At 43.9% G+C, this 19,952-nt stretch overlaps 1 protein-coding gene across 2 annotated transcripts; it reads right to left on the bottom strand.

Moving 5' to 3' along the window:
* Positions 1-2,193: 2,193 nt before the first annotated feature.
* On the bottom strand, positions 2,194-19,796 carry nuak1b (NUAK family, SNF1-like kinase, 1b). Of its 2 annotated transcripts, none has more exons than XM_040131891.1 (7): positions 19,498-19,796; positions 13,106-13,226; positions 8,191-8,342; positions 6,971-7,036; positions 6,736-6,855; positions 5,001-5,133; positions 2,194-4,175 (listed from the first exon to the last, which is right to left on the bottom strand). In XM_040131891.1, exons 2-7 carry the CDS (start codon positions 13,176-13,178, stop codon positions 3,082-3,084), a joined length of 1,638 nt encoding a protein of 545 aa, XP_039987825.1. In that variant the 5' UTR covers positions 13,179-13,226; positions 19,498-19,796; the 3' UTR covers positions 2,194-3,081. The 2 variants fall into 2 exon arrangements, with proteins under 2 accessions (XP_039987825.1, XP_039987824.1); XM_040131890.1 differs by lacking the exon at positions 19,498-19,796 and adding an exon at positions 18,556-19,326.
* Positions 19,797-19,952: the final 156 nt, after the last annotated feature.

Raw genomic sequence — 19,952 nt, 5'->3', positions numbered from 1 at the left:
AATGGCTTGATCACCAATAAATACAAGTATAAAAACACATTGATAATAATTTTCATTATCAAAAAAAAAGTTCATAAAAGATACCAAAGGCACACAACTTAATCCACCTTGGCAGTCCAGGATCACCAACAGACAAAAAAATAAAACCAAAAACTGTGGCAAAAGCCAACCATAGTAAAAAGCCATAACGAAAATAATACTTAAATAACATAATAATACTAATTTATTATTATTGTCATAACAATATCCAGTCAAGTTTTCCTATGATTAGACTTTCTGCTAACTAACAGATATGCACCAGTTATTTCCAGTTTGGCAGAGTTAAAGTTTCATCACCAGATTCTTTCCATTGCTTTATTTCCTTTTTCTCCTGATGTTATTCCAGCATTTTGGACTTTTTGGATCTCCCATGTATTGGTAGAAGTTGAAATTCAATTTTCAAGCTTTTAATATATTTGTACATAGGTTTGGATTTTTCCCTATTCCAATTAACATTTTAATTTATGCAAAGTTAGTTGTTGGCATTTGGAGGTTGTTAATGGGCTTCTCTGACCCACAGGAGTACCAAACCAGGGGGAAAATGAGATCACACCAATTTCAGAGAGAAATTTTAATACTTCGAGGAAGGAAGTATTTTCTGCCATAACATAAAGCAATATAAAGTTTCTTATATTTTGGAAAATCAAAAACAGAAGCATAATAACACAAAATACTAACATAGTATAATTTTCTCACTGTAAATCCAGTTAACAATAAAATGCAATACAAAAAGGCAATAAAATAAAATATAATATGCAATGGGTCTTTCATTTGAATCAATACCCAGGACCTTTTCTTCACACAAGCAGACCACTGAAAACATTCAACATGTGATCTTTTTCCTCGGGGTCATCTACTGCATGGTTTTCCATCCACATCATTTGATATTTTGGATGATGTCAGTCACCGTTTTCCCACTTTTTCGCTGCTGTTGAAAAGTGTAACACACTTTCTAAGGCCATTCTGAACACACAAGCCGCACACTGACAAGCTGTGTCAACAGCCTCCAGCATCTCAAATAAAAACTCGAAAAGAGAAAAAAATAAATATAACAAACGTGAGGTAAAGCCAATGTGGGGATGATTTCATTCACCAATGGGGATTCCCATGTCAAAGAAAACGGCTCAAAAGAAAGGCTTTCATTAGTCCCTGACCTATCCAGTCCCCTGAATCATATCTTTGGTATAAAAACAAAAAAAACTTTCCATCTAGTCTTTCTACTCACTTTCTTTACTTTCACTAATCTACATTACAGTTCCTTCCAAAAATAAATCTAACTCCTTGACCTTTACTGTGTTTTACAGGAAAGTCCTCTCTAATCTCAGCCCTGCTTCATGCATCACTCTTTCACACTCTTCTTTTCACACTTTTCTTCTCCCTCTAGCTATAAATCTCTATGCACAGCCTCTCTCTTTATTACAAATGAAAACAATAGCTGGCTAATTGTGCTTGGTTGAAATAATGCACTAGTATACACAGCTGGAGGGCTCAGCACTGACCACAGATCCCACCTGTGCTGAGTCGGGCTGGGGCTGATAGAGATCTCTAGCACCAACACGTCTCCAGCCTTTGTCTGGGGAATTTGCTGTGTCATCAGCAGGCTAAAACAAACCACATTACTTAGCTCTTTTGAAGAGCTTTGGGTAAAATATTAACCAGTCCGACAATGGAAAACACCTTACTTGCCTTTGGTTAAAAAAAAAAAAAAAAAAAATATATCCCTCACTAAAGAGCCTATTTTATCAGGTAGTGAAACAAAAAGGCTAAAAGAGCCAGGCACATTCCAGGACTGTGAGATGGTGTCTGCACCATCTCTTTCAGTAAATGTCCCACTAGGTGAGTCCCTCCAGACCTCTGGTGCTGCCAGCAAATCTGTGTTCAACCAAGCCACCTAAACTGCTGACAAACCAAAGTGTGGGCTTAAATACTGACAAAGAACACAGAGGTTTTTCTGAGGCTGCCTGTAGATGTTGGCATGTCTGTGTGATTCACAGGAACCGGGATGGGGGTGGGGGGGCGGGGAGACTCTTTGATCTGAACTGTCTCAGACTGACCTTCGGACCCCGAAACAAGTAAAGCTAGTCAGCTGTGCGCTGAAGGCCCTGGGTCTCTCCACATTCATCAAAAAAAAAAAAAAAAAAAAAGCATAACTGGTGACGGGTCGGCCTGGCTTTTCCCTCCACTTTAAGGAAATGACATACATAATTTTTATTATGAATCAAAAAAGGCACTTCCTACATATTCCCTAGTATCATACACATATATAGGACATACACTTTTATGAAAGTATAATTGCCTGTGTGTCTTACATGCACAGACATAGTTATATATGCTGAGTATATATATGTTTCTCATCACTGAGTAACATAATTATATATGTCAGTTCCACACAAAGAGTTGGAGACAAGGAGCTTTGGACTCTTCCAGTAACAGCCAGCGCCCACCAGTTTTGCACTTAAAACCAAAAGCTACGAAAAATATTAATAAATAATCAGCAATGTCAGTTATTTTTGGAACAAGACCCTGGTTTGTTTCTTTTTTAAAGGAAGTGAAGATCACAAAAGCATGTGCTCTGTGTGAGTTTTAAGGTGCTTTCGTAAACTCAAACTCATAATGGGTGGTGTACAAGGAGAGCCAACCAGTTTCTGGTTGCTGCATTTGTGATTCTAACTTGCCTTCTTGCTGAATATGTAAACATGTTGAACACAGCAAAGTCTATGGGCGGGCCAAGAAAGCAGACTGGGTGGCATTCTCTCGTGCCAGCTATTTCTCTCTCCTGTTCACAAAACCCTAAGTGAATTTCCTCTGGCCAGAGAAATACACCTAAGTTTGTACATCTTTGTGTGTATGTGTGTGCGCAGATATATATATATCATTTCCTTCAAGATTTCAGTCCCATTTGAAAAGCCACAACTCCCAAAAAGGTGTTTCCCAGTAACACACTGGTCGTTAATGCCACCCATTTTCATCTGCGCACACACATACACAGTCAGGTTTAATTCCCTCTGCTTCTTCTCTCTCTCTCTCTCTGCCACCCATCTGTTAGGTGAGGTTGCTGCTGATGTCCAGGGCTTGCTGGTACACCTGAGTCATGTCCTCCAGGTCCCCCAGCAAGGAGAAGCTGCCATTGTCCCCTGGGGAGCCTTTCGTTTTGGGGCCGCGGCTGAACTTGGGTCCCTGGAGCGGCGGGGCTGCCTGGAAACCCTTGAAGTTGGCGAGCTGCAGCAGGTTTTCAGCAGAGACGCAGGCCCTGATGTTTGGCCGGAGGTGGGGGGTGGAGGGATGCCACTCAGCCCCGCTGAGGGAGCTGGGCGACAGGGACAGGACAGAGCTGTCCTCCCCAACTATACTGGAGGGTCGACTCTGACTGCGGGACAAACCAGACTCAGTTGATGGAGGAGGCTCACCAAGAACTCCAGCCACTGCCGCTGCCGAGGGAGGCCCACTGTAGGTGGAGTACTTGCCGTTTCGCTTTAAGATACCTTTTCTCCCCATCACTCTCTTGGGCGGGGAGGTGGCTAGTAGAGACATACTGGCACCCCCTAAAAGCTCGGAGGACTCGCTGCGCTCTGGGGATGAATAGTACCCCGATTCCCGCTGTTGGTTGTTCTTCAAGATGCCTTTCTTAGGCAGAGAGGGCACCATCTTAGCTGGCGAACCTCCTCCCAGAGTCGGCTCCTCCTCCTCTCGATCTGGACTTGAGGCCTCCTCTCCCCCTTCTACTTGTTGAGGCAGCGCTGCCTGACCCAACTCAACTTCCTCCAGACTGGCAGACTGCTGCTCCTCAGTTACCCTGGTCTTCAGGATCCCCTTGGGTCTCTTCAGCCCTGGCTTGTCCTCTGTTCCACAGTGGGTCTGTCCTGCCTCGACATTTTCCTTCTTGGACTTCTTGGGCCTCTGGCGCAGCAGCTGGGGCATGGCTGCAGCTTTGGCCCCAGAACCACGTGGCTCAGTGCGGTTCTGCCAGTCGATGAAGCGGGCCAGCATGGGCGAGCCTCCGTGGTCACGTTGGGTCTCGCAGTCACACACACTGTTCTTCCAGCCCCAGTTTACCCACCAGTGGTTGGCTATATCCTCGACTGTGGCCCGGCGCTCAGGGTTCACCATCAGCATCCAGCGGATCAGTCCACGGGCATCTAGCAGAAAACAGAACAAGAACAATCTGGAGGCTGTCTCATACTGCACACCATTTGACAACTTTACATGAACAACTTTAGTGTATTTACACCCTTACTAAAATTATTAATCACTAAACACTTTTCATGATTATTTTCAGTGTAAACCACAATAATGCATCCGCAGTTAAAATAACATTACACATGGCAGTGACTAAATTCATACCATCCAGGTGTCTCCGGCGTTATAGCAACGTTCAGAGCTGAATAATAGCTTGAAACCAAAATTATTTTCCAATTGCTCTGTTCTTCATAGAAAATTAACTTTAAATGACATTCTTACATTCCACTTTTTACCATACAGTTTAGTTGCTAGTAATCTAGTGTCTAATTAGACAAATGATTAATCAAAAATTGAATACGTGTTTAAAGAGTATTAAGACAGGTTTGTAGCTTAGGTGATATTCCTGAGTTTCTTTATACTGTCTGGACAAAGAGGGCATTGAGTATTATATGTAATGGACTGTGCAGATTCTACTAAATGCGTACATTCATAGCAGTCTGATCCATATTCCATTCAACGGTTTATGGACCAGAATCTCAAAGGCTTTCGAGTATTTTCTGGTATCTACATTGAAAGAGTCCTGTGCAATTTATAGACAGAATGTCAGGGGTCATTGGTTTCAATTTCTGACAAATGGTGTTCCTCGCTGACTATCTGGGTTCCAGCTGGTGTAGATTTTGCGAGTATATTTTATGATTATTGTTTTGTAAAGGGCAGTTGTGTTTTCCTATCATGACAAAAACTGGGAGAAATGCAAACAGAGGAAAAGGTTCCTGCAGTACCTGAGGACTGAGTGGGCTCTTTGTACTCGCCGTTGCTAATCTGGCGAATGAGGTTCTTGTGGTCTCCCCCATCGAATGGCATGGTCCCATAGACCAGGGTATACAACAGCACCCCCAAAGCCCAGCTGTCAACCTGGTGAAAACCAAAACCTGGTCATAAGATAGCTCATTCAGTCATACACAATTATTGTATGATATATATATATACAGTATTAGATCTGGAGTCATGCAATGAAAATTCTTGCAAGTCCTGTTTTGACTAATGATTCATTGCATTAAAATCAATGTTGTGAAATGAGGTCAGTTCTGCTCCGATCACTTTTTCACACTAACATCACACAAGAACATCTCTGTCACAGAGCTTGTGACGCTGGAGTTCTTCTCCAGCGTGTCTTTCATAAAAATAATGACAAATGCCAGTACTCTGGTGGGAAAAGGCTTGTTTCCACAAAGATAAACCCCCCACCCCCCCACCCTCCATTCTCTCCTGCTCTGTCAGGGAGAAGAAAACACTTTCCAACCTAATGCAATGTGGCTCTCTAAGTAAGCTGTTACATAAGACTTTGTGTCTGGGGCATGATGAGGTGCAGAGCCATGGGGACATTGGTGGGATTGGAGGGGGTAATGAGTCCAGCAGTCGTGATATCCTGAGCCCTTGAAGACTTACTGGAGGCACGCTGCCATTCAGTGATCACCAGATGACCTGTCTCAGTGTGTGTGTGAGTGCGACTGAGAGGGAAATGTAATGCGTGGGTGTGTTGCCAGTGGTTAGGGGAGGATGAGATGTCCTGAAGAATGTGCTTCTGATGGCTGTAGCTGAAGCTTTGACACAGACTCTAGGAAGAGGAAATCAGATAGGACTAGTTAAGAAGCTGATGTACTTCCTTTAGTGCTCTGGATCACACATCAAAAATGTTTCACTCTTCTGTAGCCATTGGTCCATTCCCGAGGGCAAGACAGGGCACGCACTATTGTTGTGTTCTATTTTTGTTGCCTGTGTTTGCTGTAATTTGTGGCCTTACCCCAACTGGGGTTCTGTAATTGCGATTGCACTCGAACTGCTGTAGTTTTTAGCACTCTCGAGTAAATTATAGTGAATTACGCTAAATTGAATGGTTTGACTTGAATATCTAAAAATGCAACTTTTTTTTCCCTCTGCTGCTTTGTTTTATGGAACTGATGCAATTTTAGAGACAACGCCCTTCAGAATGACTCAGGAATTGCCAGATAAGTGGCTTTGGGGAGACATTTTCACTCTCTTTCACCAAAACTATTTGACTTTGACCATGTGTGCCTTTTTGAGGCTGTGGAGCTTAATTTTCTTACCCATTAAGATGAAAAGAAAGTGAGCAAAAACTATCCTCCAGTTCCTCACTTTAAAGGACCCAGACATTGTAGGAAGGGGAGGAATGGAGAGGGATGTAGACAGTATCTGAGATGACCCACTGTGGAACTGCGAAAGAGACTTCCCTTTGCCTGGAAACTACTAGTAATACCATCAAAAAAAACAGAAAACAAAATATCCCCACCACTTTGTGTACGGCTATGTGATGATGATAATCACAAGTGAAATAACAATGACGAAAGCTATATACGGTTAGCAACAGATTTAACAACCAGGGAGGACAATGATGAAGATGATGGATACTTAAAAAGGAAATCATGTCCTTGTTAAGTTCACACACAATCAGCTGGGGTTTCAATCATTGTCACTGTTTGGTTCATTGGGCCTCACCTCTGGGCCACGGTAAGGTCTCCCATTGACAATCTCTGGTGAAGCGTAGAGTGGGCTGCCACAGAAGGTTTGCAGCAGCTTGTCCTTATGGTAGAGGTTTGACAGCCCGAAATCAGCAATCTGTGGAAACAGGGGTACGTGTGAATTTTACAGTAGCCACGTGATTGTTCATCCCTCATACAAAGATCATTCGAGTTAGCAAGGTAACAGATCACAGATCAAGAGGCAAACTTACCTTAATATTACAGTTTTCATCCAGTAGCACATTTTCCAGTTTCAGATCCCTGTGCACCACTCCATTCTGAAAGACAAAGGGAAAAAACTAAGTAATGATTGATGTATCTATCAATGTGTTATTCATGAGAGCTGGCTCTAAGTAATAAACAGTCCTTTGTATTATTAGATGATTTACTCTGACGATGCTAGCTTGTGGCTCTTGGGGGAAAATCAAGGCAGCCTGTTGGTCTAGTAAGCTTTAATTGGCCTTGCCCCTTCTGGAGTCTTTGTGCTGACATCTGCTGTGATTTTCTTTTTTAAATTGACTCACATGTGTCACATAAACATGAGCCTGTAATTACCACCCTGTATGAATGATGTTCTCACAACATCTATGGATTAAAAAAAAAAAACTATGCTGTTAATGCGTGGGTTTAAAAAAAAAAAAAAAAACAACCTAGGAATTAACATGTGGTATGCAGACAGAACCCAGCTCAGATGTGGAGGAGTGACTTCACCAGTCATTCCCTCCCAGGGTTGCGCTCTGCATGGTATCTTCCATTGGATATTGCCTGACAGGGAGCTCATTCCCACATGACCTTGATTGTTATACACAATGGAGAAATGGTTGCTTGCTTGTTATGTCAGTGACTCACATCACCCCACCCGGGGGGAGGTTGTGCATGGTAGTGATGATTCATCATTCATGGCTGTCTGGGACTCTCCTATCTGAGGAGCATGACATCAACTCCAGCTGGGAAGAGTATGACAAGAGGGGAACCCATCCAAACAAGGCCTTGGACCTTGGGGTTTTGATGGGAGTTAGTGAGGTGTGGAGCAGTGGTTGACATGGGTGTGGCTGGAGCTAAATGTCTGGGGACAACCTTTGGGGGTATCTTGGGACGTCCATCAGTGTGTCAACACATGAGGCCAGAATTAAGGCTTGTTTGGTGCACTATGGTATGTATCAGAGCATAAGCCTAAATTAAACCGGCCTGTGTTCCATCTTCACTAAGAAACACATGACTCCCTAACACCACTGCGCCAAAAAAAGCATACTGTGTAGGGCCTGCAGATTAACTGGCTATATGGTTGACTGTGGAGGTACATGGTTAATGTTACAATAAGCCTGGAAAACAAAGTCTGGATGTGTGTGAGAGAGGCAAAGAGATTTAAGGTGACCAGAAAAATTAATGTGCATGTTTTTCTCTATGTATAGTACGCTATGGGTTTTCTCACCTTGTGGCAGTGGTGCACGGCAGAGACTATCTGTCTGAAGAAGTGTCGCGTCTCTCGCTCGCTCAGGCGCCGGCGCTCGCTGATGTAGTCATACAGCTCGCCCTTGCTGGCGTACTCCATCACGATCACAATCTTGTCCTTGTTCTCAAACACTAAGAAAAGATAAACAATTGAAGTCCATTAATATCTACTTTCAGGAAAATGCATCTATATTATTAGCAGCAGGAGAGCTGAGAGGACAACTTTTTAAAATAATTCCAGGTTCATTCTATCATGTTAAAATCATAAATGGACATTGTTATGTAAAATGCAGAGTAAGGCAGTTCACCCCCTTAAATTTTGGAACAGGAATCCAAATTCCAGAGGAGCACATTACATCTCTACACTTCTCCCAGGGTTACATCACCCAAACCCCACCTCGTGTATGTGGCTCCTTAACTCAATCAAGTCCACTCCTCTAAGACCAGAGCGAGTGGAGACCAGCGTAAACAGAAAAAGCAGGAACCAGAACAAGAAGAGAAAGAGTTGGCATCACAGAGGATCCACCAAAGTGTCGCTCGATGTCCCTGACACATCCCAATTTAACTGTGCATCTTCTCACCACATTTCACAACACATTCCCACATTCCTAATTGCCACACTCGGTGTCCATCTGATGGGAAACTATCACATAAATTACAACAGTTTATTGTGAAAAAATTGTGGAACCTCTCACTTTTTCAGCAGGATTGGGCTCATTATAACTCAGAAAAAGTAACACATTACTCATTAGTAATTCATGACTCAACGCAGCTAAGAATACCTTTTTATTTTAAGATCATCTCAACTGTATTTCTGTGTTTGATTGATAATGGAAACCCATTAATTTTCTCGTCCACTGTTCGTCCGTCAAGTTCATATTTGTTCATTAAAGTTAAAGTAGTGACAATATAATGTGTCTGCTATTGGAAAGTAGACACATATTTTTCATCTAAGCTAGCTTTTACACCTGACATTGACTTTACGTGACCAAAACAAATCAATAATAGGGATGGGCCAGAATCGCAGATAATTTAGCTCCATTCTGGCTTTTGTGGGGGCAACAACCTGATTAAGATATATTTTTGTGTCTAAAAGTTTCATTTGAATTAAGAAGGTGACTTGTTACACACCTGGTAACTGGGGAAAAGCAATATTATTATAGTTGTATTACTGTAATGCATTACTATCCAAGTGCAGCTCACCAAACATATCATTCCGTGTCAGTATTTAGCCTTCTGGTGTATAATTTCAACTTGGCAACTTACTTCTCTCCCAGCGCCTTGGCATGAAGGGAATGAAAATGGTTAGGCAAAGAGAGGAGGAGAGAGAAAATAACCAAGGGAATACTGAGGAGATGACAACAACACAGTCAGCCATGTTGTTCCATATTGTGTGGGTTGATTTTCCCACACAGCAGGGTCACTGGGGTGAGGGCCTCTGCTTTCTGCACCCTTGAGTGAGCACCTTCATAGTTTGTCACACTACTTTCCTCACCCCCCCTTACCAGGATCCTTTTAAAGATATAATCCTCTACAAAAACACACAGTTGCTGAGTGATGCTAATGCTCCCTGATTGTGACTGTCTGGCTGCTTTGGAAGTAACAGACGGGATGTAAGCCAAGCACCCGGGAGGGCAGACCCGATCCGACCCTCTGATTGGTCGACAGAGTAGTGACCTGGGGTGACATTCGCAGTGATCCGTGGTCGGGTTGTACTTGGAGAGCCAATTCTCAGCTTGCACTCCCATTTACCTTTGACCCCTGGTGTTGAAGTAATTAACTGGCTTACATAACTTGGGTTTGTTACAGCCCGTTGGGTACACCAGCCACCACTACAGCCTTGCTGTCACTCACTGGGCTTTGTTCACAGGTCAGGCCCTCACATCTGACTAATTAGCATCTATTGTCCTAATGCCTGCACTGATGATAGACTGTTGTTGCAAGCTTGCTTAGGGGGCAAAAAGCAGAGTAAATACAGAAGTAAAGTATAATACAGAAGAATAGTTGAATACTACTGACGCTGACAATAAACAAGCAAACATTTATAACTGTATACTTTTTGGGTTTAATGTATTTTAATGCTGAAGTAATAGTTTTTTTCCCCCCAACTGGTCTTACTGGACTTAGCTACCATTACGAAAGATCTTCAGACTTTAACCTACCATCTAGGTATATGTCACTTTTAGAGAATACAGTATAATGAGAACAATAAAAATTGTGGCTCTTTATTCACAGTAGGGTGAATGCTTTTATGTCTGTTCTAGCTTTATATGTCGTCCTCAGTTCCCTTTCACTCCTAAAGGAATAGTTCAACACATTGGGAAATACACTTATTCAGTTTCTTGCCAAGAATGAGATGAAAAGCTTGACACCAGTCTGATATCTGTTGTTAAATTTGAAGCTACAGCCAGTAGCCAGGTATCTTAGCTTAGCATAAAGTGGAAGGGGAAACAGCTAGCCTGGCTCTGTTCCAAGGTTACAAAATCTGCCATCCAGCGCCATTAAAGCTCACTTATTAACATGTTAGATCTCATGTGTTTAATCACTGCAAAAACCAAAGAAAAACCATAAAAATTACAAGTTCTGATTTTATAGAGGGTTATGTGTCAAACACCAGAAAGTCACATAGTTAAGCTAAGCTAACCAGCTGCTCATGTCATATTTACTGTGTAGATGAGAGTGGTATCGATCTTCTCCTCTAACTCTCGCAAAGACGTCAAAATATTCCTTTAAAGTTGCTATATGTAAGTTTTCTCTGCCGCCAAACGTGGTTTCTTGCCAGGAGCGGGCGTGGGTGATGGTTGCTTGCCAAGACCTTCGGCCATCATTATGTTTACAATAAAAGAGGTTATAATATGCCCTCTGAGCAGCGCTACTCTTGGCGAGTAAAGGCATGAAGTTTGACACTGAACTTCCAAAGTTTCTACTACACTGGTAAGTAAACAGCTGTTAATGCTAATGTTGGCTATGTAGCAATAGCAAAATTTACATATAGCTCCTTTACCTTTTCAGGCTAAGGTCTACTAACGCATCTGTCACTACAAACACGTACATGCTAGTAACATTTTATTTGGCTGTGTCAATTACTGCATTTACAGCATTCCTCAGGGTTGACTATTTGTCAATAGTCAGCAAGGGGGGCACTATTGCACAGTTATGCCTGAGGAGCGAAGAGACAAATCCGCTTTTAAATACCCCGCACAGCATGCTGATGGATGCAGAATGTGAGGGAGTGGTAAAAATCAATCTTCACACACATCTGGTTCCGCTTTGCTTCACACAAGGCAGTTAGCAGGGGCTGTTGAAGAGGGTGTTGCCGGATACACAAATCTCTGGGCCTCCTATATATCTGTAAAGCAAGGCTGGGCGGAGGCCAGGCCGCAATAGTAAACGCCGGGTTTGAGAAACACCAAAGAGTGAGAGCAATGAGTCTGGTTGAGTATGTTGGTGGAGTATGCTGGTTATAAAGGAAGGCAGCACAGATAGGAAAACCATACAGGCTCCTCGGAGTTTATAAAGCTGGGTGTTCTTTTAATCATTCTCTTACAAAACACATAAAACGCGGCTGCACTTCAGCCCTCCAGCTGACTGCTGGCACGTTCCCATGAAAAATAGCCATGTTTGTCACATATACACATTGCTGATAACGACCTGGGGACTTTGAAACTGAACAAAGGACAGTGGGTAAGCCAGCTTGGGTAGTGGCACACAACTGGTTGCCATTGTTCTAGGGTAGCTATCCTGAAAAGGGCATTGAAACTGTTGCTTTGTTGACATAGGCATAAAAATAGTCACGAGTCACAAATCATATGAAACGGACTCACACTGCAGCACCTTGTGACTTTAATTGCCTGCACATAGGCCCAGACTAAATTATAAGACATGATTAATTGCAAACAATACGTTGGAAAAGTTCAGTGGGAATTTTTCAGCCTTTACACTCACCATTTATTCTTATCTATGTTTTACTTCCAGTAAGGTTAAGGTCATTCAAAAGATCTTATATCAAAAAAAGGTCCCAAAGAGTAAGTGTGTGTGCTGTTTACGCCTGACTTGAAGGCTTTGATATTTAAAGAGTTGCTTCCTGGGGTAGATATACGTTGACGTTGCTCCAGGGAGGGCTCAAGGCCTTTCCTCCCTCTGCATAGCACTGGACCGGAGTCAGACAGGGGGCAGGCCTGGGTGACTGGGGTCAATCCAGTGTCTCCCTTGCTACACACACAGACAACCATGCTCATAGGCTCATACATAGAAACAAACATAGAAGTACTTATGCAGTCTTTCACTCTCACTCTCACTCTCACACACACACACACACACACACACACACACACACACACACACACACACACACACACACACACACACACACACACACACACACACACACACACACACACACACACACACACACACACACACAAAGTACAGTCTGGTTCCCAGCTGCAGTTGTCTCTAAGTATCAGCAGATGTCTGGCCCTGAGATCAGGACCAGAGAAGACAAGGGATGAGACCTCTTAGATGTGGGAGAGGCAATCCCTTAGAATACCACCCCTCTTATACACACAAACTTTCGACACAAACGTGCACACACACATGCATTTAAAGCCATCCAGACTTTTACTGGCCCAGGCGGACAGACAAGAGCAGAGAAGATGAATAACATCCCAGAGCTGCAGTCCAGGTCCTATTATGACATCTGCATGTCATAACATGACAATCCTGCAGTTTAGCCACGAGTGGGGCTGAGGGAGGGGTGAATTATGGGCGTGTGTGTTTTTGTTTATGCGTGTTGCAGTCAAACTAATGTGGATGATTTGTCATGTGTGTGTGTGTGTGTGTGTGTGTGTGTGTGTGTGTGTGTGTGTAATGACAGACACACAGCAGACCCTCACCTTCATATATAGAGATGATGTGTGGGTGGCGGAGGGATGACATGATCTCAATCTCTCGACGGATGTGAACCATGTCCTGCTCATCCTTGATCTTCTCCTTCCGAATGGACTTGATAGCCACCTGGAAACAGAACAAGACACTTTGATCGGACGACTTATAGCAACACAAAAGCTTAAAACAAATTCTCCTTATTTTCACCTAACCCGGTTACATAAAAGTATCAATTTAATTTGGGCAGTTAAGTGTAAAAAAAACAAAAAACCTGCAAAATAATACTAAAGGCCAACATGTTTGTGTCCTGTTCATTATTTTATCAGTGAACTTTAAAATGTACATGGCTCTTGCAGAGTACATACTGCACACGATGTCTCTCTGTGTCAGTAAAATGATGCCAGCCAAATCAGTATGTACCCCGTTGCTTCATCTCTTTCTCTAATAAACTCTGTACTTGGTACACTTTACATTTACCTCCCCTTTCAGGATATATATAGGGCCTGAATAGCAACCTTTGGCCTCATCACCAAGCCTTGCTGACATGAGAGCCAGATGAGTCAAGCAAGTAGAGGTATCATCTTATTCTCACACTGTGTAATTTACTCAGCCTCTTTCTGTATGAAGCAAAATGAGGGAGGAGAAAAAATAACCTGACACGTGGTGCCATAATGGAGGCTTACTTTGTACTCTTTCAGGGCAAGAGCCTACATTTAAGCAGGTATTAGTCAGTGTTTGGGCTGGACCTATGATCTGAGCCCCCAACCCTTCTCTGAAAGAGATGAGAAGGTGGATTCACATGGTAAAACATGGGGGTTTCCATAGCAACCATCTACCTGGGTGCAGCTGTTGTTAGAAAACAAGACTAAGATTCTGCAGCTACCCGGCACACAGGTGCTTTGTGCTTAACGCTAATGTCAGCATGTTCAGCAGGTATAATGTTTACCATATTCACCATTTTACTTTAGTGTGTTAACGTGCTAAAATTTGCTTATAGCATTAAACATAAAGTACAGCTGAGACTGATGGTATTTGGTCATAAAAAGCCAAGTGTTTTGCCCTGATGATATTGACAGGAAAAGTTAGGGGAATACCAAAATGCTAACAGTCCATCCAGTGGGAACCTTGAATGTCTGTGCTAAATTTCTTTGCAATCCTTTCACATTTGTGAGGACATTTCATTCAGAACCAAAAATGTGAACCTCATGGTGGCACAAGTTGAAGTCGGCCGTATCTTGTGGACAATACGAATGTCTGTACAGGATTTCATGGTTATCAATTCAAATGTTGTTGAGATATTTCAATCTGCACCAAAGTGGTGAACCAACTGAATGACTGACAATCACTGCCGTCCACAGAGCCAGTGAGGACCGTGAGTATCATGAAAAAGAGGTGAGCAAGGTGTTAAATGTTCATGATTTCTGGATGAAGGCAGGGAGGTACCTCAAGTGCTTCTCCATAAATCAAAAGTCAGTATTGACCTACACAGCTGTGTTTCCTCCACCTTCAAAAAGTCCTTGAGAGGTCTCTAAATCACTAACTGCCCTCTTATTTATAGTCATTCTGATTAAGAACAGCTAATGGCCTGCTTTTTTAAATAGCCTGAAAATCTGGCCTGCTGGGAGTTTTATGGAGAAATCAGGAGAATGAGCAGTGGTCGAGGAAATGATTCAGTCTACTTGCCTTGCCAGTGGGTCTTCTACAGGAGATTCAACAACTACACTTGATTTGACAATTTTTCACTGTCATGGCAATGCCACTGGGGTAAGAGTCGACCGCAGCTGGATGCATTCAAACCTCTAGCCTATGCACTCCTTAAATGAGAGGTTAGCGGCCTTCTCCAAATAAACCAATCGGGTGTACACACTGTAGCACATCACTATAATTGTAGCCTAAACATTCTGGATTGAGCCCTGGGTTTGCTTTGATCCGGCCTATATAGAGTCTCTTTGCTCTAAATTCTGTTGGTTTAAACTTTTGTCCTCTCCTAGCTACGCTGTGTTTTCTGAGGAGCCCAGCTTTATTCCATGCAGCAGAAACCACAGGCAGTAGTAAGTGCCAAGCTAATTACCGCGTGCATCAATAAAAATAACCCCAAAACGGAATAGTTCCCTTCCAGAGCATGCCTTGATTACATAGAATTTAAAGAAATTATACCATAATAAACCAGGGTCCAGGGGGTCCACATGCTGTGTTCTTAATCGGTAAAAGTTGTTTGTGTCTTAACACTGACATTTTCCTTTACCTCATCAGAATCCTCAACATATTATTACTGATCCCCAAAATGTGAGTAAAATATTTGACCTTGGTGTTAATCAGTGAAGCAGAATGTAAGTCATCCTGGATTTTATGCAGGAATTCATTCAGGAATTCGTTAATTTAGGCAAAAAGTTACACGCAAAAGGCAAGTTAAATGTTTCTGTATGACTTCTGGCTATAACCTCACGGTCTTTTCTCTGAAAAGGGTAGTAATCAGTCTTTAACAGTCAGGATCTTAACTCCACACTGTATACCAACTCATTGACTGAGCCAGCTCTCCCACATTGGGCTTGACACAAAGCCAGGTATCTCTTGTGTATCTCCTCATGTTCCCCTGCCCTGACCCCGATGTGCATCATTAAACAGGACTGAAGATCAGCCACTTGCCAGCTGCCTGGGCTGGATGACACAGCTACGCTTGTCCTTAAGTGGATCCCTATTACTGTCACTCACAGTAAACAGGCGCTGCGCTACTGCCCACGCTGGCCCCTGCCAGGTATGGGGCCGGCCTCGTCTGCCCCCTCCCCCCATCCACCACCACCCCCTTGTTTGCAACAGAGCTTGTTTGAAGTGAAAGTCCATGTTTCGCTTCAGTGGAGCCTGACATCTTCCTGCGCTTTCTCAGGCCATTAAAATAGATGAAGTATTCATCACAAGCTCACCCGTCCCTGCGTTTTCTAAGGATCATGATCATCTGTGTTGCCTGTGTGCCTGAGCCAGAGTTAGGGGGAGAGAGGCAGAGTGAGAACTTTTCCAGAGAACTGTATTCTCAAACACAGCCAGAAATCATAACAATACCTCATCAACGGCACCACTTATAGCAATGGAATGTCAGTGTTTTCCCCTCTCACGTACCTCTCCAGTGAATCCATCGTTGGGGAATGATGTAATCTGGTGCTTTAAGCTCATATTAATATGAGCCTGTAACCCCTTTAACTGAAGCCGTCCCTCTCTTGTTATGGTGGTGGGCTTTCCTGTGTCTCTGAGCTAGCTGCCCACCCCCTCCTGTCTACGATGATCCCCCAGACAGGATATTAACCTTCCCCTCCAATCTCATTTCCTGCTGAGGATGGCCTTTCATGTGTCACTGCCCATCTTAGGCCCGGGCTGTCACCACAACCTTTTCACTATAGTCATCTGGATGGTAAATAATACATTAACACTCACACCGTCTCTTTCTATCTCTCTCAGGGGTGTACAAACATGAAACACATCTTCTGGAGCCATGCACAAACTCATGAGCCTTTGCATGTGTCACATAACCCCGCTATGATCTCTATGATCAATTGCACTTCATATAATGTTGGGTTTCCACTGGGCTGACAAGCAGTACAACATATGGCTTTGCAGATTAAAGGAGACGGCCACTCAGTCACACTTTCGCTGACACACTGAATGTGCCCACATCTAATCAATCTTCCTCAAGCGCCTTCAGTTGATTCCACACATGTGCATACACAGTCACGCACAAAACCTCCTCAGTCTATGTCCCCACCAAGCTATCTCTGCTCTTCTCATTTTGGTTTGTGGAACGAACCCGGAAACGGTACGGGGAGTTGAGATGATTGCATAACAGCCTTGCCACACTGCTGTATCTGCCATATGGACACGAGGGACTTCCTCTGGGTCAGGGGTCGAGTAAACTCTAGTGTCAGACACACGTGGCCCATGAGGTGTCGGACAGTCAGGGTCTGCCATGTGCGGAGGCACTGCTTCTTCGAGGAATTCCTTAAGATATACAAACTCCCACATGAAACACAGCATTCCAAGGAAGCCCCATCCTTTACTGACCTCCTATTTTAAGTCTGAATGCTTTGCTCGGAAGAGTAGCGCAGATAGTAGGAGAAGGGAGGGCATTAGGCTACTGAGTACTGACCTACAAAGAAGTATTTTTAATTTTCAATTCAGTTCAGTTTTATTTATATCGTTCCAAATCATAACAGAAGTTATCTCGAGGCACTTTTCATATAGAGCAGGGTAAAACTGTACTCTTTATAATATTACTAACAGAGACGTAACATTCCCCCAGGAGCAAGCACTTGGCAATGGTAGCAAGGAAAAACTCCCTTTATTTGTGTCTGTATTTTGGATACTTGGTTAGGACATTACTTTTATAGATCAGTAACAAACAAATTATGCTGTATTGGAGGGTTCTACAAACATAACAAATGTAAGCAAATGTAGACCTTGTGTCAAAGACTGTTTCTCCAAAAAATGTCTTCGATTAATCATCCACAGCCAACAATTTGAGCCAGCTAGAGTTATCGGAGGGGAAACAGTATTTCAACCTCACTCATGTCAAAATAAGACACTTCGACGCGTTCGGCACGTATAAGTCGTGCAATTTTACAGTGCTAATGAAAGTATAACACTTCACATTAGAGTTGCTGCCATGGCAATAATGAAGAGAAAAACATACTGAAGAAAGGACAAGGTGCCAAGTGGGACAGGCCAAGAGAGAGTAAGCACTACCGGAGAGTTTACGGTCCCCCTATCGAGCATGCATTCGCTACGAGTTGTGAAACCACTGGCAGACACTGGTGACCTATGCTAAGTCCCCTCCCCTGGAATTCTCAGCACATGGAAAGTTCCTCATGTCCTGCCAGGGGTCAAATATTGCCACACGTGGAAATATTTTTGGAGAGATGTGCAGATCTACAATGACATAACAGCAGATGGTGGGTTTACCACGGCAATGTCAGCCAATTCCTTTTTCTTTTCTTTTTTTCCATAAAGAAGCAGAAAGTGGTGGGCTGACCCAGTCAAACACACTCACACCCTCACAGTCAAAACAGAAAACAAAACCAAAAGGACAAACTCTAGGTCTAAAACGCTTAAAATACCGAGGAGAAAATGTGAGTGGGCCCTAGTAGTATCTCTGGGGGGCCGTTAGTCGGTTTTCACGATGCTCACTGGGGTCACTGAAGTCGCATCAGTCAGTCAGTAGCCGGATTTGCACTCCAGCATCCGGTCGTGTGGCCCTGTTTAGGACGAGGCGTGTGCAGCCACAACTCCCCGGCCCCATGGGCCTTTTCGAGGAAGGGGGGAAAATTCCCGGCGGGGGAAGGACGTGCACACGCCTCTGAGAGCAACGCGGTGCTTATTTTCGGAGCACCGCTGTCTGCAGCGGCTACTAAGGGGTGCGCGTCTTAGAGGCACCCAGACAGATGTTTTACACAGCGTCTCCTAAGGGGCTCACCTCTCTGCCGGAGTGCCTCTCGATGGCCTTCTTGACTTTGCCATAGGTGCCTCTTCCCAGCGTCTCCAGCAGCTCGTAGCGGTGCTTCAGGTTATGCTTGTGGTGGTGTTTCTTCACGCCCGAGTTTCTCCGCCCCTCACTGCTTGCCGGGGTCTCCTCGGGTGAGCCGCCGGCAGGTAGTGGCGGAGCTGGGAGCGGACGGGAGAGGTCACCCCCCGCCGGTTTGCCCGCTGAGGTTTGGCCTCGCTGGGCCTCGGGACGGGTTGTCCCCCGGTGGGGCGATATATAAGCGGTTTCCATCTCACTAGGGAAGCGTTTTTAAACAGCTTTCCCACTGTTAAATATATCAAACTACCTACTTAAAATAAATTGATAATATAATACTTATAGGCCTAATAATAGTAATAATAAATAAATAAATTACAAGGAATACCGCGTAGCTTTCTAGTCATATTATAACATGTGGAAACTAACATTTCCAGATTGTCTTGGTTGATCAATTGGCTTTGATCAGAGCGAACAGAGATTCCTCCTCCTACCTATTCATGTTATTATCGCTATATCATCAGTCTACTAACGGATTACGCACAAAAGTCTAAAGGGGACATTATCGGGCCACGATAACCTGATACATAGTCCCCTCTCACCGGATAGAAATTTATTCTAGTGCCAATATCGTAATAAAATATGTATTCAGATTTCGACGGCGAGCTGCATGCCGGAAGCTGAAGACGCTTTCTTTAAAAAAAAAAAAAAAAAAAAAATGATATACTGGCTGTAATGTACGTGCAAGCTCTACTCCAATAAGAGAAAAAAAAAAATGCCTAAATAAGTCGGTCTGATCTCCTCACTCCTCGATTGACTGGCGGGATCTAGCTGTGGTTAATTCGGGCTCGCTCGCGTTATCTGTCATCCTGCACGCTGCCAACATCACCGACTCACATCTGAAAGGCGAGAAAGCTGCGACGAAACCGGCGTTTTGGATGAAGATGACCCTCATTTTGCCCACGGCCCAGGTATAGAGCCCCCTCATTCATCTGGACTCTGTCTGTCGTGCGACTGCATGCTCCGTGCAGTGGTCGACGGTGGTAGAGGTGCGCTGGGATCGGACACTATCTCAAGCTGAGACGTTTTGGATATTGCCATGGTCGTTGTGCTGCTCCCCTTCTTCTTCTTCTTCTCCTTCTCCGTCTTCCTCGTGTGCCCCTTCTTCTCGTTTCTTCCCTTTCTCTCTCTCTGCGCTCAACGTGAGAGGCTGTGAATAAGGAATGCGAGAGGATCCGAGACCGGAGGCGGGGTTTACGCAGACCTCCTCCTCCTCCTCCTCCTCCGCCTCCTCCCCTGTCTTCTGCCTTCGCTTCCCTCTTTGTGCTCTCGTCCCCCTCAAACATCTCTGC

The sequence above is a fragment of the Xiphias gladius genome, chromosome 8, assembly GCF_016859285.1.
Source record: "Xiphias gladius isolate SHS-SW01 ecotype Sanya breed wild chromosome 8, ASM1685928v1, whole genome shotgun sequence".
NCBI classification, from domain to species: Eukaryota; Metazoa; Chordata; class Actinopteri; order Istiophoriformes; family Xiphiidae; genus Xiphias; species Xiphias gladius.
Note: the sequence above shows the minus strand (reverse complement) of the source record. Positions and strands in the feature narration are given on the sequence as shown.

What these genes read in the sequence shown, in the direction of transcription:
- nuak1b (XM_040131890.1), bottom strand. Translation starts at nt 18,855, where the DNA reads ATGGAAACCGCTTATATATCGCCCCACCGGGGGACAACCCGTCCCGAG. An exon ending in AGAGGCACTCCGGCAGAGAG is followed by an intron (nt 13,227 to 18,555) that starts GTGAGCCCCTTA and finishes TTCTGTTTCCAG; the next exon opens with GTGGCTATCAAGTCCATTCG. An exon ending in CCGTGCACCACTGCCACAAG is followed by an intron (nt 7,037 to 8,190) that starts GTGAGAAAACCC and finishes TTTGTCTTTCAG; the next exon opens with AATGGAGTGGTGCACAGGGA.